Genomic DNA, 18,330 nt, shown 5'->3' with positions numbered 1-18,330 from the left:
TGGCAGGTATACTGGTTGAATCTTTACTTCTTTAAAGATACATGTACCTGTTTTCCGATGTCGGTAATCATGTTTTGTAACCATAGATCTGTCCAGTCTTTTGTTGGAGAGGAGAGCATGATGCCTCAAATTTGGGCATATACCCAAAATCAACAGGCTGCATGGCCACTTCGTGTACAGAACGAGACATGTTCGCTCAAATAATTCTACAGAAAAGACATAAATGTCAGCAGCGACATAAATCAAGCCGACAAAAAAATCTTACTGTACACGGGAAGCAGTTAAAGGCACAGTAAACCTCCCGTAAACCATCACAGATATTGTCAGGCTTTTACACACAGTACAAACACCCTTTCATTTAAAGGCACAGTCAGCCTCCCGTAAACCATCACAGACACTGTCAGGCTTTTACACACAGTACAAACACCATTTCATTTAAAGGCACAGTAAGCCTCCCGTAAACCATCACAGATACTGTCAGGCTTTTACACACAGTACAAACACCCTTTCATTTAAACACTCACCGCTTGAGAACATCCTAGGTGCCCTCTGTAAAGAGCGAGCAATTTTCAAAGAATTTATTTTTGCGTGGTTTATCTTACCCCTGAGCCACCGTGAACCCGTGTGATCCAGTTTCCCTTTTTCACAATGTAGTCGTCAGTTAGTAATTTGAATGCGATTCGATGTGAGCTTATCTGCAATAGCACGTTATTATGTACCTCTGACTATGCCCGAAACAAACGGCTGTGGTTCACAAGAACTTTAGCGATGGCTTTTGACTGTTCAGAGGAACTGGCGATAGGCATAAACCGTCGTCTGCTACGAGAACCACGACCTTGCGTGACCCTGCTTCTGGGCTTTTTTTTCAAACTTTCAAAACTTCAAATTGTACTGATCTTGTCTTGATGAAAAAAGAATTCTTTTATGATATAAGAATGTTTGTGTAAGAAGCTGTCAATTTATTTTTAGATTTTAAAAGTTAGGTCTAGCGCCAAAACGCACCACGGTCCGATTGTCTCTGAGACAATCTGCAAAAGTAATTCTTTAAAAATTGCTCGCTCTTTACGTAGGGCACCTAGGATGTTCCCGTTTGGTGAGCGTTCAAATGGAAGGGTGTTTGTACTGTGTGTAAAAGCCTGACAGTATCTGTAATGGTTTACGGAAAGCTTACTGTGCCTTTAAGATGTAGACTGTTACAGTCTGTGTCCAAGAGAATGACTGTTCCTGGGCGACAGATTCATAGCCACTTACACAATGGTTTAAACGGGAAGGATTCATAAGGTATCTTTAATTGTTTGATGAGACCGGAGCGCATGTCTTTTGTCAAATTAGCGAGTCAATAACACGGAGGTAAAATATCATTTTTCTAAAGGGTAAGTACACAAGACATGTTATCAGACTTCTTCGTTTATAGCAACAGGGGAAGTACGCACTTGATCCACAGCAGTATGCCATGAACCTGCAGAAATGAAGGTAGCAAAACTTGCAGTTGATGCAGTTTCTGTTTCCTTTTTGATTTGGATTCAAGCTGCAACAGCAAACTTTAGATCTAGGTTTGAAAGAATTGTAAGTTTGGATAACTTGGTCCCCGCTCACGACACGGAATTCCACACAGAGGCACGATCTGTGTTAGACTGTGCCAGACAGTGTTGTAGACATCAATACTGCGTCATTTTCACCTACGTCACCCATGCCGCCATGGAGGATGATGTCACAGTGGTCCCGGGGAGACCATGCCGTGGATATTCTACAGCAGTGACGTCACAGAATGCAGCATCCATTGCGGGAGCGAGAACATTCAGCAAGATCCGAACAGGTAATGGAACAAAAAAATCTTACCTTACTTTAGTATGAGAAGGATATTTATATAGCCCAGTTAGATGAGAGTCCTCGTGTGTGTGTGTGTGTGTGTGTGTGTGTGTGTGTGTGTGTGTGTGTGTGTGTGTGTGTGTGTGTGTGCGTGCGTGCGTGCGAGCGTATGTGCGTGCGTGCGTGTGCGTTATGCAAACATCAATATGATTCTATTTTCTATTCTAGTCGCACTGATACAAAACTTTACATTTTTTGTTTTCTGTCCTTCTTTCTTTGTTACATTTAGTCAAGTTATGACTAAATGTTTTAACATCGAGGGGGGAATCGAGACGAGGGTCGTGGTGTATGTGTGTGTGTCTGTCTGTCTGTCTCTGTGTGTGTGTAGAGCGATTCAGACCAAACTACTTGACCGATCTTTATGAAATTTTACATGAGAGTTCCTGGGATTGATATCCCCGAACGTTTTTTTCATTTTTTAGATAAATGTCTTTGATGACGTCATATCCGGCTTTTTGTGAAAGTTGAGGCGGCACTGTCACGCCCTCATTTTTCAACCAAATTGGTTGAAATTTTGGTCAAGTAATCTTCGACAAAGCCCGGACTTCGGTATTGCATTTCAGCTTGGTGGCTTAAAAATTAATTAATGACTTTGGTCATTAAAATCGGAAAATTGTAAAAAAAAATAAAAAATTATAAAACGATCCAAATTTACGTTCATCTTATTCTCCATCATTTTCTGATTCCAAAAACATATAAATATGTTATATTTGGATTAAAAACAAGCTCTGAAAATTAAATATATAAAAATTATTATCAAAATTAAATTGTCGAAATCAATTCAAAAACACTTTCATCTTATTCCTTGTCGGTTCCTGATTCCAAAAACATATAGATATGATATGTTTGGATTAAAAACACGCTCAGAAAGTTAAAACAAAGAGAGGTACAGAAAAGCGTGCTATCCTTCTTAGCGCAACTACTACCCCGCTCTTCTTGTCAATTTCACTGCCTTTGCCATGAGCGGTTGACTGACGATGCTACGAGTATACGGTCTTGCTGAAAAATGGCATTGCGTTCAGTTTCATTCTGTGAGTTCGACAGCTACTTGACTAAATGTTGTATTTTCGCCTTACGCGACTTGTTTCTTTCTTTCGTTCTCTCATCTTTTGTTTCCATTCTTGCCTTCAGGCGAACTGAAAAATGTCGCACTCCATAAGAGCACGACACAAAGCGCGAACTCCAACGGGAACAATGGTTTCGGAGGCGCCGAATTGGCGGTGGACGGGAATTCAAATCCTGACTACTTCGTGGGTGGCACCTGTACCCACACCGCTGGACAAGGCCATTGGTGGCAGGTTGACCTTGCCTCGACCTTCAGCGTCTTTTCTGTCACCATCACCAACAGAGGAGACTGCTGTGGTAAGTCTGATCTAGGTCAAGGTCAAAGATACCGGTCAAGGTGATTGGTGTCAGCTTTGTCTGTCTGTTTGATTGTTTGTTTTGTTTGGGAAATAAACTTGCTTTTTTTTTCAATGCCTTTTCTGGTCTTTAACGCCAGGCTGGTTTCGAACATCTCTCCCGTAACGTTGTAAGTATGTTTATAGTGTTTTCTACCATTCGTTATAATGTTTATTCAGTATTTCATTCTTTTATATATTCATGGAATGTACATTCATAAATACATACAAAAAGCACAACGTATACCTACGGATTTTACTATGTGCGCGCGCGCTTGTGTGTGTGTGTGTGTGTGTGTGTGTGTGTGTGTGTGTGTGTGTGTGTGTGTGTGTGTGTGTGTGTGTGTGTGTGTGTGCATTGAGTTTTGTTCTTGTTTGAAATTATAAAGTCAGTATTATGAATGGTCACTGGTTAGTTGATACTGAAGTGTTTTTGATTAAACAGTGTAGTGTATTCATTTTGACTGGACCGTCCTCTCACTTGCACTTAATTGTTTTTGTTTCAGGCGAAAGACTCCATGACTTTGACGTTCACGTTTACGGCGAGGAGCCAGTGACCAATCAAGTCGCTTCTGGCACTCTCTGTCACCACTACAACGGCCCAATGGGAGCGGGCGTTACAGAAGACCTTCCTTGTTATAATGCACCAATCAGCGGTCGCTTTGTACGCGTTACTAACAGCGTTACTAACGGCGACGATCCTCTGACTTTGTGTGAAGTTCAGGTGATGGCGGTCCCCTTTATCGAATAAAGCCACGACGAAGTTCACATTGCAATGCCAGCCGTACTGAAGTAACTTAGATAACCAAATAGCTCACCGATATGATAAACAAAGGGAAGTAAGTGTTCTTAATGTATACGACATGTGCAAAAGAGTAAGTGAGGGTTACACGGAACCAATCTCCTGGCACCTGAGAGAATAACAGGCATTCGAATGAACAAGCGACTTTCATCCTCTACTTTTTTTTTTTAAATAGCCCTCCATCCACAGTTATGTATACCTATATACGCCCCTTGAAAATGGGATGTGTTTTTACTTTATTTCTTGTTTTGTTTTGTTGTTAGATTGAATGTACTTTGAAGGTTAAAACTATGGCTTTTCATAAAGACTAGCCTTTGACCCTAATCTGAATGCAAAAAAAAAAAATGGCGACTGCACGTGAGAGCGAATAACCAAAAGAACAAACAGCACTGTACTAACGTTAAAATGACGAACACGGAACAAATAACGGCGACGTTTCGACCAATGGGTCTTCCTCAGGCACGAAAAGACAAGTACACACAAAAATGAAGAAGAAAGACGATAGAACAGAAAGAAAGGAGATTGAAGAATGCTAAAAACACAGTCGGTTCAGGTCATAATATAGCGATCCCCTGACAGTTAATGCAGTGTGATAATGTACGCTTTCACGCGGCTTTTTGGTGGTGATTTGCATGTTCTCGCCCTCGCTGCCTTCACTTTCCCCATCCCTGTATACGGCTATGTACCCTTTTTCAGCTGGATGGACTGCACAACGCTTTGGAAAATGAGCCGAATGAGAGTCGATCATCGGTATGCTAGTGAGGCAAGCGCTCTAAGTATAAGTTACAGCTCCGTCCATCCATGATATCGCGTGGCATTTTGTCGAGACTGGGTCAATGAATATGATGACGTCACTCGAGGCTCTGCCGAGAGTGACTTCATTATATTCATTCACCCCGTCGAGACAAAATACCACGCGATACCATGGATGATTCGGAGCTGTAACGTATATATGGCATGACCAAAGTAAGGAGAAGTTGTACAACTATATTTTGTGTCAGTCTTGGCAAGGCGCAAATTTAACACTACGCTGGAACGTTGAAGAAGAAGAAGAACACTATGCACGAAATAAACGTTAAGTGATATACGTTGTGCGGGTGCTACCCTACGTGCTGCAGCTGTAAATTTCGTTCAAGTTTTCCATTTACGTGTCACTGCGGCTGCGCAAGTTATTTTGCCTAGGTCAAGGCCGAACTTTAGGCCTACGGAGAAATATCGCTGGATATTTTGTTCACTAGAATAACAGAGACAAAGAAGGGAAGTCATGCTATATTCCCTATTATGCCACTCCGGACTGTAGTGCTGTGCTAAGGTCGAAAACGGCTTCCTCTGCTTGGCAATAAAGTGCAAACACGCTCGCATTCTTTCGCTTATAGCTCAGCCGGTGTTTCTTGGCCGATTCGCCTATCGCAGAGTTAACTTGGACATAATTATATGTTATGGCGAATCCGTGCGCCAAATTCCAGACCAATCGGCCAAGAAACGCCTGAGCGAATAAAATCACACACAAAAAGGCGTGCGTTAGCGCTTCATTATTTGTAATTGCAGTGTTAGCTAGCGACTTACCAGAAATGTTCCCACAGATATGACATATGGATAGTATATGTCACGACACGACAAACGCCGGAGATGTAAAAGATCAGCGTGTGACGGACGGACGCCGACGGACGGACTGAGGCATTTTAACAATATATTGATTATATTTGCTTCAGTAGCAAAAACAGTCTGGTCCAATTCGCCCCGTCTCAGTTCAATCAGGGCTGGATATGAGGGGGGTTTCCTTTGTTCCGGAAGGCCCCCGTAACGGCAAATGTACCTGATTTTTGTCAAGGAGAGACCCAAAAAACCCACCTTGAAATACTAAGTTTCAACAACTTGTATAGGGGGAGGGGGAGGGTAAGGCCCCGCAGACCCCCCGCCTGGTTCCCCCCTGAACCCACTCCTCATTCTGGAAGCCCCTCCCTCTTATACACTAGGGGCAACCCTTGTTTGGTACCGTTGATGGCATGGCTGTAGAACACGTTTCCGCACATCGTTGTTACGGTTTGATTTGATTTGACGAAATAAAAGTGTCAACTTTGCTACACCTATGTTTGTGTTATATCATTATTTAAATTGACAACAACAACAACAACAACAACAACAACAACAACAACAACAACAACATTTCTACGTTATTTTTGATGGGACTGCGAAGTGTCACTGGACGCATACGTGCGTGCGTGCGTGCATGCATGTGTGTGTGTGTGTGTGTGTGTGTGTGTGTGTGTGTGTGTGTGTGTGTGTGTTTGAAATAACTTGTTGGTGAATAAACATAAAGTAACAACTTATGTGCAGACCTGCTAGTGACTTAACCCCCTTCGTGTGTACACGCAAGCACAATACCAATTGCGCACGGAAAAGATCCTGTAATCCATGTTAGAGTCCGGTGGGTTATAGAAACACGAAATACCCAGCATGCCTCCCCCGAAATCGGCGTATGCTCACTGAATGGCGGGGTAAAAACGGTCATACACGTACACATCCACTCGTGCTAAAACATGAGTGAACGTGGGAGTCTAAGCCCATGAACGAAGAAGAGAAAGAAGAAGAAGATTCAGTCAAGTATTGACAGCATACAGAGACACATCAAAAACCTAAATTTCTTGCTGTTTTCCAAACTTGCTGTCGCTGACGTCCACACGTTAGAGCATCCTGACTGATTTAAACGAAATGGGTATGGCCTGTAAGCTAAGACTTCTAGGAAACTATCTGATGTCAAAAATGTAAAATGTTGTCCCGTTTTAGGCAGATGCTTATTCATGCCGTCAACAAAAAAATGTTATTTTTTAGAGTAGGTGCGGTCAAGGACCTGTGACTTCATACCCAAATATTGCTCAAATCCAATAAGCTCATATTTTTAGCAGAACTTTTTGTGCTCAGTGCAACAGATTCACTAACATAGCAGTACGTTTCTGTGAGAAAAGCGCTCCATTATTAACAAGAGTGAGACGCAGTGTACTGAACTGTGCAGGATTCACTCAATTACACCCAAGAGAAAACTTGGTTCTTTGTTGATTGACATTGCGAAACACGATGCCTCTATGGAAAGCCAAATCGGCCAACGACGCGCGCAATTACGGCCGGAATTCCGCGCGGACTTTCGAGCTTTTCTCGTCGTTGATAGGTCGGAAAGTCCGCGCGGACTTTTATTGTCCGGGTGGAAGTACGGGCCTCCTTTCTCTCTACTCACTAAAAACATGGAATGGGAATCTACCGGACAATGCATAATCTTGCTTTTCACGCCAGATGAATAAGAAATATTTACATGTATACGTACCAGTGAATTACTTCAGTAGGTCGAATACCAGACAGAAGTAGATTTCCGCAATGTATAATCTTGCTTTTCACGCCAGATAAAAATGCGTCTTCTTCTCGCGTCGCCATGTTGAATACAGGTAGATAACTCCGACAAATAAATTGATGTTTGTTCTTCGATTCAACTCTATTCCGTTTCAACTTTTTTTCAATTTCTCTATCTAAAAGTCCGTGCGGAAGGAGTGCCGAAAGTCCGCGCGAAGTTTGAAATAAAAGTCTGCGCGTAATTGCGCGCGGACTTTCTTGGACATTCTAGCCAATCAACGACGAGAATAGCTCGAAAGTCCGCGCGGAATTCCGGTCGTAATTGCGCGCGTCGTTGGCCGATTTGGCTTTCCATATGCCTCTTCCCTAGTCGTCTGTTTTTACACCCCCGGTATAGGGGTGTGTATAGGTTTCGCTCGATGTGTTTGTTTGTTTGTTTGTTTGTGTTCGCATATAGATCTCAAGAATGAACGGACCGATCGTCACCAAACTTGGTGAACAGGTTCTATACATTCCTGAGACGGTCCTTACAAAAATTGGGACCAGTCAAACACCCGGTTAGGGAGTTATTGGTGGATTAAGATTCTACAAGGACTTATAGAGGGACATATTAATGGTCAAAGGAAAATAACCACACTTGTTAGCAGTGCCTGCTCAGTTGGTGGCAGTGAGAATGCTAAGGACGGGGGTGTTTTTCCTACCTCGGAGGAATTTCTTGTTGTCTCTGTCCCTCTCACAGACACACAGACAGAGACAGACTAAGACGGACAGAGAGAGAGAGAGAGAGAGACACACAGACACACAGACAGACACAACAAGACAGACATGTGGACAAACAAACTGACATACACAGACACAGACACACATAGAGAGAAAGAAACATACAGACTGACACACATACACACACACATAGACAGACAAAGACACAGACTGACACGGAAAGACAGACACATGGACACATATACTGCCAAAGACAGACAGACAGACAGACAGACACACACACACACAGACACACACACACATACACTCACACACACACACACACACACACATACACACACACACACCAGGGCCGGACTAGGCTAAGAGGGGGGGGGGGGGGTTGCCAGTGGTGGTGAGCCCCTTGTGGGGATCAGGGGGCGAAGCCCCCTGAAGCTGATGGATAGGTCATATTCTGAGATAGGAAAATGGTCGCTCCTTGCATGAAACGGCATAAAATAAACAATAGTAAAAAATGTTTTAAATAAGTGAGGTACATGTTTAGCCGGCTAGGGGGGGTAGCGCAACCCCCATAACCCCCCCCGGTAGTCCGGCCCTGCACACACACACACACAGTGACACTGACACACACACACACACACACACACACACACACACACACACACATAAATCCACACATCCACATACACATACAGACACATTTCGTCTCAACCCCACAAACACATACACTCACACACACACACATTTTGTCCCACACCCACCAACACACACACACACACATATATAGACACACACTCAGCCCCCCCCCTTCACACACACAATCCCCCTACACACACACCCACCAACACACACACACATAGACACACACTCACCCCCCCCTTCACACACACACAGTCCCCCTCTTACACACACACTCGCACACAGCCCCCCTCCCCCCCCCCAACACACATCTAGGGCGTCTTTCCGGACAGCGTACAGCAAGACAGTATCGATCGCAATGCTGCAAAACGCTAGAGCCCCACGCACCAGCTCCTGTTGCTATAGAAACTGTGCCAGAGCTGTGGAAACTTGGATAGCAGCGTTATGGTGTATTGTCTGATCTGCCGCTTCTTCTGCGTACCGGGGCTGTGGTAATATTATGGATCCTTTGTAATCCTTTCTGCTTCTTAGTACTGTAGCATTGATGTGGTGTTACTATAATATTACAGCTATTATCCTTTCTTCTTCTTCTTGGCATTGTGGCATTGGTGTGGCGTATATATGATGACAATGATCTTTTTTTCTTCTTCTTGGAACTGTTCTTGTTCAGAGGGTAGCATTGTAGCTTTGGTGCCGCGTTAATATCATGGCCCAAACCTTTTCTTCTTCATCTTCTTCTTCTTCTCCTTCTTCTTCTCCTTCTTCTTCTTCTTCTTCTTCTTCTTCTTCTTCTTCTTCTTCTTCTTCTTCTTCTTCTTCTTCTTCTTCTTCTTCTTCTTCTTCTTCTTCTTACTGTAGCATTGATGTGTCGTTTAAATATCATGGCTCTAATCGTTTCTCTTTCTTCTTCTGCTTAGCATTGTAGCATTGGTGTGGCGTTTATATCACGGTTCTAATCTTTTATTCTTCTTCTTAGCACTGTAGCATATTACATATTGATGTGGCGTTTGAATTATGGACTGGGTGGCCGAGTGGTAACGCACTTGCGCTCGGAAGCGAGAGGTTGCGAGTTCGACCCTGGGTCAGGGCGTTAGCAATTTTCTCCCCCCTTTCCTAAACCTAGCTACTAGGTGGTGGGTTCAAGTGCGGGTCTTTCGGGTGAGACGAAAAACCGAGGTCCCTTCGTGTACACTACATTGGGGTGTGCACGTTAAAGATCCCACGATTGACAAAAGGGTCTTTCCTGGCAAAATTGTATAGGCATAGATAAAAAATGTCCACCAAAATACCCGTGTGACTTGGAATAATAGGCCGTGAAAAGTAGGATATGCGCCGAAATGGCTGCGATCTGCTGGTCGATGTGAATGCGTGATGTATTGTGTAAAAAAAAAAATCCATCTCACACGGCATAAATAGCTCTCTGCGCCTTGAGTCCGAGTCTGGAGATACGCGCGATATAAGACTTCATATAATAATAATAATAATAATAATAATAATAATAATTGTCAGTAAGTACTGGTGTCACATGACTGATGTGAACCAGTTGATTGGCTAATGGCGATGCGCTAAAACTGTTAGCGCACTCTTGGAGTGCGCTAACTTTTCCACAGAGCGTATTCTTACGCCCTTTACCTAAGCAAGACTGTGCTCTCATCCTCAGAATTAATTACTGACATGTAGCTTATATTCTCCACAATACCAAATGACCATAAATTCCCTACTTCTCAATTAAAGCAGAAGTGGTTTTTTTTTCTGACAGATTGCATGTGCCTGTGCCACAGTGCGGCTGCCACTGATCTAAAAATAGAAGCCGCTGGGTTTCATCTAATTCTCGCCGACTTGCATAGATTCTTCTCATCGTGTTAGTGGCATGTAGCTTATCATCCACATTACCAAATGATGAGTTAATATAAAATTCCCACCCGCTAGCAGAAAACACAAGTGTTATTCCGATAACGTACCAGCTAGACCAGTTTGGAAGACTGACTCGATCGACTCTGTCATACGTAGCCGCACTGACTACACTGAAATACGACTGCATCAGTTCAGTTTCCGAATTATTATTTCAAGGCAAGAACAATCGTAATCGAAAACGTGTAGGGTTCAGAACGTTCTTACCATTATAAGACTTATTACCAGCGTGCCTCGTGCGTGCAGACTCAGTCAGTGCAGACTGCATGCAGTGGTTTGATTGCCCTAGCAGACGACATAAACCCCGCTCAGCAAATTAACACGTTGGGCAAATGTGAACGAAAAAACGATGGGGATATAATACGTGTAGGGTTCAGAGCATTCTTACCGTTCATATTTAGTATCAGACTCCCCGATGAATGAAGATAAAACACGAAAATATGCCACATTTGTTTTGAAAATGTGCGAACCGTCGAGTCCCGCGGCTTCGAGTCAATTCAAGGGGAGTCACTCCGCACAGTCAATCCGTCGAAGCTCGACTGGAGGTTTCGAATCGCAAATAATGAAGAGCACAGCCCTTTCTCCGAGTTCAAATGAGGTCTCTCTGAAAGATCATCACTGTTCAGATTAACGCTACACTGGAATTTACCAACAGAAATTAAAATGCGTGTGACGAAAGCACGACACACTTGAGACACCCCACACAAAAGTAGATCTTTACTGTACACGACCTGACCACACAGTTATGCCTATTCAAATGCGCGTTGCAAAATGTGCGCTTGGAATCTTCTTTTTTCTATGGCGGTACTGACAATATCGTTATTGAAACAATCCCAGTGCACTAAGGGATTTATAGAGCAAATCTCGAAAATAATTATTGAACTCAGCGCTATGCGCTTCGTTCAATAATGAATTTTCTCGATTTGCTCTATAAATCCCTTAGTGCACTGGGATGTCTCAATAACTTAAATAATAATAATAATAATAATAATAATAATAATAATAATAATAATAATAATAATAATAATAATTGTCAGTAAGTACTGGTGTCACATGACTGATGTGAACCAGTTGATTGGCTAATGGCGATGCGCTAAAACTGTTAGCGCACTCTTGGAGTGCGCTAACTTTTCCACAGAGCGTATTCTTCCGCCCTTTGCCTAAGCGAGACTGTGCTCTCATCCTCAGAATTAATTAATGACATGTAGCTTATATTCTCCACAATACCAAAATACTATAAATTCCTGCTTCAGAAGTGGGTTTTTTCTGACAGATTGCATGTGCCTGTGCCACAGTTGCCACTATCTAAAAATAGAACCCGCTGTGTCTATTTTTCAGTTTCGACTTGCGAAGAATCTTCTCATAATTATGCCGTAGCTTATTATCCACATTACCAAATGATGAGTTAGTATACAATTCCCAGCAGCTAACAGAAAATACAAGTGTTATTCCGATAACGTACCACTGAACTAGATCAGCATTTGGAATATATATAGTATACGTAGCAGACTAGATTACACTGAAATACGACTGCATCAGTTCAGTAAATGAATGGTTTCCAGAACGTTCTTACCATGTATAAAACTTATTACCAGCCTGCATCATGCGTGCAGACGAGCAATTGTTGTTTTTGAAATGAGACTGCAGTGCAGTGCCGTGGTTCGCTTGCCCTAGCCGCCCTAGCAGACGACATAAACCTCGCAGCAAATTAACATGTTGGGCAAATGTGAACAAGCAAACGATGGGGACATAGTTACTACGTGTAGGGTTCACAGCATTCTTACGGTTCATATATAATAGTACCAGTCTCCCCGATGAGTGAAGATACAACAGAAGAAACATACCACATTTACTTTGAAAATCCGAGTCTGCTAACCGTGGCCTTGGCCGGAGTCAATTCAAGGGGCAACACTCTGCACAGTCAATCTGTCGAAGCTCGATGAAGGTTTCGAATCGCAAATAATTAAGAGTAGTCTTTTCTCCGAGTTTAAATGAGGTTTCTGTGAAAGGTCATTACTTTTTAGCTTAACGCTTCACTGGAATTTACCAACAGAAATTAAAACAAGAGTTTGCGTGTGACAAAAGCACGACACACTTGAGACAGCCCACACAAAAGTAGATCCAGTGACACAAACCTGACCACACAGTTACGCCTATCCAAATGCGCTTTGCAAAATGTGCGTTTTGAATCTTCTTTTTTCTCTGGCGGTACTGACAATATCGTTATTGAAACAATCCCAGTGCACTAAGGGATTTATAGAGCAAATCTCGAAAATAATTATTGAACTCAGCGCTATGCGCTTCGTTCAATAATGAATTTTCTCGATTTGCTCTATAAATCCCTTAGTGCACTGGGATGTCTCAATAACTTAAATAATAATAATAATAATAATGGCTCTAGCCTTTTCTACTTCTGCTTCTTCTTAGCACTGTAGCATTGATGTGGCGTTTATATCATGGCTCTAATCTTTTCTTCTTCTTCTTCTTAGCACTGTATCATTGCTGTGACGTTTATATCATAGCTCTAATCTGTTCTACTTCTTCTTCTTAGCCCTGTATCATTGCTGTGACGTTTATATCATAGCTCTAATCTGTTCTACCTCTTCTTCTTAGCACTGTATCATTGCTGTGACGTTTATATCAGAGCTCTAATCTGTTCTACCTCTTCTTCTTAGCACTGTATCATTGCTGTGACGTTTATATCATAGCTCTAATCTGTTCTACCTCTTCTTCTTAGCACTGTATCATTGCTGTGACGTTTATATCAGAGCTCTAATCTGTTCTACCTCTTCTTCTTAGCACTGTATCATTGCTGTGACGTTTATATCAGAGCTCTAATCTGTTCTACCTCTTCTTCTTAGCACTGTATCATTGCTGTGACGTTTATATCAGAGCTCTAATCTGTTCTACCTCTTCTTCTTAGCACTGTATCATTGCTGTGACGTTTATATCAGAGCTCTAATCTGTTCTACCTCTTCTTCTTAGCACTGTATCATTGCTGTGACGTTTATATCAGAGCTCTAATCTGTTCTACCTCTTCTTCTTAGCACTGTATCATTGCTGTGACGTTTATATCAGAGCTCTAATCTGTTCTACCTCTTCTTCTTAGCACTGTATCATTGCTGTGACGTTTATATCAGAGCTCTAATCTGTTCTACCTCTTCTTCTTAGCACTGTATCATTGCTGTGACGTTTATATCATGGCTCTAATCTTTTCTACTTCTTCTTCTTAGCACTGTATTATTGCTGTGACGTTTATATCATGGCTCCAATCTGTTCTATTTGTTTTAATTCTTGTTTGTGTTCAGAGAGCATTGGTGTGACGTTTAGATCATGGTTCTAGTCTTTTCTTATTCTTATTCTTCATGTTCAGAGAGTAGCACTGTCTCATTGGTGTTGCGTTTATATCATCGTTCTGCTTCTTGTTGGCCAGTATTCTGAGTGTCGTGTTGTTGTCCGTTTGTGTGAGGATATTGTAGTTTTCGTCGTTTGTCCTTCTTGAAGCTCACCAGACATTGGTTCTTGGAATAATGATTGTGTTCCCCCTCTTCTGCTCTCCATCAACACGTTATGGTTCCAGAAAACAATGCCATGTTCTGTGCTTTAATATCATCTTACGTTACAGGGGCGGGGATGAAGCTCAGTCGGTAGCGCGCTGGATTTGTATCCAGTTGGCCGCTGTCAGCGTGAGTTCGTCCCCACGTTCGGCGAGAGATTTATTTCTCAGAGTCAACTTTGTGTGCAGACTCTCCTCGGTGTCCGAACACCCCCCGTGTGTACACGCAAACACAAGACCAAGTGCGCACGAAAAAGATCCTGTAATCCATGTCAGAGTTCGGTGGATTATAGAAACACGAAAATACCCAGCATGCTTCCTCCGAAAACGGCGTATGGCTGCCTAAATGGCGGGGTAAAAAACGGTCATACACGTAAAATTCCACTCGTGCAAAAAAACCACACGAGTGTACGTGGGAGTTTCAGCTCACGAACGCAGAAGAAGAAGAAAAAGAAGTCCGTTTGTGTGAGGATAATGTAGTTTACGTCGTTTGTCCTTCTTGTAGCTCACCAGACATTAGTTCTCGGAATCATGATTGTGTTCCCCCTCTTCTGCTCTCCATCAACACGTTATTGTTCCAGAAAACATGTTCTGTGCTTTAATATCATCTTACGTTAGCAGTGTCCTTTCTGTTTCCTCTATCCCTTTAAAATGATGTTGTATGATACCTGAAAAATTCAGCTCATGGCTCCCGCGTTTCCGTTTTTAGTCTAGAAATTAAATCCTACGACCATCCCTTGTACTAGATCTTGTATCATAGGACCATCCCTTGTAGTTGGCTAGATCTTTTATCCCAGAACAATCCTATATATTGGTCTAGAACTTGTATCCTAGGACCATCCCTTGTATATTGGTTAAGATCTTGTATCCGTTGTATTTGTCTATATCTTGTATCCTAGGACCAACCCTTGTATTGGTCTAGATCTTGAATCTTAGAACCGTCCCTTGTTTTAGTCAAGATCTTGTATCCTGGGACCATCCTATGTATTGATCTAGATGTTGTATCCTAGAACCATCCTATACGTATGTGTTGGTCTAATTATTGTATCTTAGGACCATACTATGTATTGGTCTAGATCATGTGTGTATTTGTCTAGAAATTGTATCCTAGTACCATCCTATGTATTGGTCTAGACCTTGTATACAAGCTCCATCCCTCGTATTAGTCTTGATTTTGTATCTCTTGTTCACAGCATACGTTGTATCACTGTTTGCCTTGTTGCAGATAACAGTGGCGGTATGCATTGTGTGTCTCGCCATGCCTGTGGGACAGCTCGCACTTTCACTTTCCCGCCCCAAGCTCTCCGCGACACGTCCTACGTTCTTCACCTCACGTCCTTCGTTGTGCGTGTCTCGCCCTAGGCTGTGTGCTCGACGCTGTGCGATGTGCTGGCGACGTCCGGCGATGCGTGCGTTGCGTGCGGTGATACGCCTGTTACAGATCAAGGTGCTGACTCCTGTGCTGTTCACTGTCGTCGTCAGCCTCATCTTTTTCGTCGTCTTCGTCCCTTCACTCCTCCACCCAAACCACCACCACCAAGACGCTCACAGCCGTTACGTGGCCCCGGTGCACTCCGGTCTTTTCCCCGCCAGTTTGCTGGTTGCCAGGCAACACACCCACCATCACCATGACAACGGCAAGAGGGACGGAGTGACGCTCAACTCAAGCCTGGTCACCAGTCCTGACGGCCGCTTCTTCCTCACCGTCATGCCCCGAGGTCGCCTAGGCAACCAGATGTTCCAGTACGCCTCCCTGCTCGGCCTGGCTGACGTCAACAATAGGGTCCCCTTCGTGACGTCATCCTGCAAGGTGACGCACTACTTCGCCAACACCAGCGTCAGTGACCGCGTGGTGACGTCATGGGTGACGGTGGAGGAGGAGCGCTACGCGGCGCGTGACGTAGGGCTGAACTCGCTGCCGCAAGAGAATGTGAGAGTGAAGGGCTTCATGCAATCGTGGCGCTACTTCGCCGCTATACAGCCCCGAGTCCGTCAAGCCTTCACCCTCCTCCCTGACGTGCAGCAAGTTGTCACTGCCTTCCTGCGCAACCAGACCGCGCACCTGCCGCGTGACGTCATCAAGGTGGGCGTGCACGTGCGCCGCACGGACATGGTGCACCGGCTGGAGAAACGACAGGGTTACCTCCCCGCGACCTTGACCTACTTGCAGCGCGCCATGCGTCACATGACGTCACGATTCGGACCAAGCGTCCACTTTTTCCTGGTCAGTGACGACCCCGAGTGGTGCCAGCAACACCTGGTCAACAACACCACGCTGCCGCAACTCTCCTCTGTGCAAAATGTTGCCCCCAGGGGTTTGAACCCAGGACAAGACAAAGATATCTCTGTGCCCAGTACTTCCTCCAGAGGTTCGAACCAAGGACTAGACAGAAATACCCCTGTGCAAAAAACAACAGTGCGGGGTTCGAGTGCCGGGCGAGACAGGAATATTTCATCACGCAACACAACACTTTGGCGTCTGAGGGCAGACTTCAGCAGCGAACGATACGCGCATAACACACTGACATGGCACATTGCAGGCAGTGACAGTGACAGTGGCTCGCAGACATTGCTTACAGCAGACAGTGCCAGAGACAGTAACAATGACAGTGACAGTGACAATTATAGTGACAGTGACAGCGACTTACAGACATCGCTCACTGTAGACAGTGCCAGGCACAACAACACCCACACAACGTCGAAAGCCTACCACAGAATGGATCCCACCTCATACAGACATCACGTGACAAATGTCAGACGGGTGACACTGGTTGACCCCGCCCCTTCCACACAGAAACATCACGTGATTAATGACAGACAGGTGACCCTTGTTGACCCCGCCCCTTCCATCGTGCACATGGGATTCCTGGCCTCCTGTGATCACGTGATTATGACGGTGGGCACCTTTGGTTGGTGGGCCGCCTACCTGTCGGGCGGTCACGTGACCTATTATGACGGTTACCCCCGCCCAGGTAGCGAGGTGGCTGAGGGCTTCGATAGAAATGACTTTTACCTGCCGGACTGGGTGCCCCTGGGTGACTGAGATGACAGTGTACATGTTACACATTATTTTGTTCCCTTTGTCTTTCCTGTGTTAATACAGCACGTTATTTCTTCTTATTACGGGACATCTTCATCTGTGTTCCAAGCTGCAATGTGTGTGTGTGTGTGTGTGTGTGTGTGTGTGTGTGTGTGTGTGTGTGTGTGTGTGTGTGTGTGTGTGTGTGTGTGTGTATGTATGTGTGTGTGCGTGCGTGCGTGCATGCGTGCGTGCGTGCGTGTGGGTGGGTGGGTGCGTGCGTGCACGCATGCGCGCCAGAGAGAGACACACAGAAAGAGATAGACTGCGACCTGTTAGAGATGTAGAGAGAGGCAGACAGACCGAATGATTAGACGTAAGTAAGATATCAAATTATTATTTGCATCATTCAGCATTTGCATACAACATACAACAGCTGACGTATTAAGTTTGTTTATTCATTGTTAAATAGTTCTTGTCTACAGAACGCACACAGCATCAATTGTATTCTCTGATTTGTTCTCGGCCAACTCTTAAGAAACTGTATTCATATTAAATTTTTTAAAAAGTAATAAAAAAATAAAAAATAACACGGACTATACAAACTAATTAAGACATACTTACTTGACCCTCGCTTCCAAAGTGAAATCTCTGACGTCAAAACCAAAACAAGCTACCAAATAATAAGCCATCGCGCGAATAATGGTGTCATGTCTTCTGCACGAATCCCGATTTATCTGCAGTAGATAGTTGTTACGAGTAAGGTCACCACCAGACTGTGCATGTATCGGTATCGTATGTCATTAAGGCGTTTCAAAGGAAAAGGCAGAAGTTTCCTTCAAACTCGGCAAATCAGTACTTAATTTTTTTTTAATAATCTTAATATCTTTCAATAAGTTAAACGTCTTGTCAGTTTGTACCAGTGAATGTAATATATCTTGATTTGCAAAAGGCATTCGATAAAGTCCCACATAAACGACTCTTGTATACATTGAAAGGTGATGTTTTTAATTGGATTGAACTTTTTTGTTATCAGATAGAACACAGTTTGTAAGTGTTGGAGGGAAAAGTT

The 18,330-nt window shown here is 43.7% G+C and overlaps 2 protein-coding genes across 2 annotated transcripts in view; both read left to right on the top strand.

The window, feature by feature from the left end:
* Positions 1–6,128, top strand: part of LOC138948024 (fucolectin-like) — an 8,647-nt gene extending 2,519 nt beyond the window's left edge. Inside the window, exons 2-3 of the mRNA XM_070319551.1 lie at positions 3,001–3,231; positions 3,776–6,128. Of these exons, the coding sequence (XP_070175652.1) occupies positions 3,001–3,231; positions 3,776–4,020 (476 nt within the window). The 3' untranslated portion in view covers positions 4,021–6,128. The remainder of the gene's footprint in view (positions 1–3,000; positions 3,232–3,775) is intronic.
* Positions 6,129–15,476: 9,348 nt separating this feature from the next.
* LOC138948125 (uncharacterized) lies at positions 15,477–17,339 on the top strand. Its single transcript, XM_070319639.1, has one exon. It carries the CDS (start codon positions 15,498–15,500, stop codon positions 17,280–17,282), a length of 1,785 nt encoding a protein of 594 aa, XP_070175740.1. The 5' UTR covers positions 15,477–15,497; the 3' UTR covers positions 17,283–17,339.
* Positions 17,340–18,330: the final 991 nt, after the last annotated feature.

This window comes from Littorina saxatilis, linkage group LG15 (assembly GCF_037325665.1).
Source record: "Littorina saxatilis isolate snail1 linkage group LG15, US_GU_Lsax_2.0, whole genome shotgun sequence".
Taxonomy (NCBI): Eukaryota; Metazoa; Mollusca; class Gastropoda; order Littorinimorpha; family Littorinidae; genus Littorina; species Littorina saxatilis.
The sequence above is the reverse complement of the archived record's forward strand: the minus strand, read 5'-3'. Positions and strand labels throughout refer to the sequence as shown.

Bases quoted from the DNA above. Each gene is read 5' to 3' on its own strand.
- LOC138948125 (XM_070319639.1), top strand. From the start codon at position 15,498: ATGCCTGTGGGACAGCTCGCACTTTCACTTTCCCGCCCCAAGCTCTCC.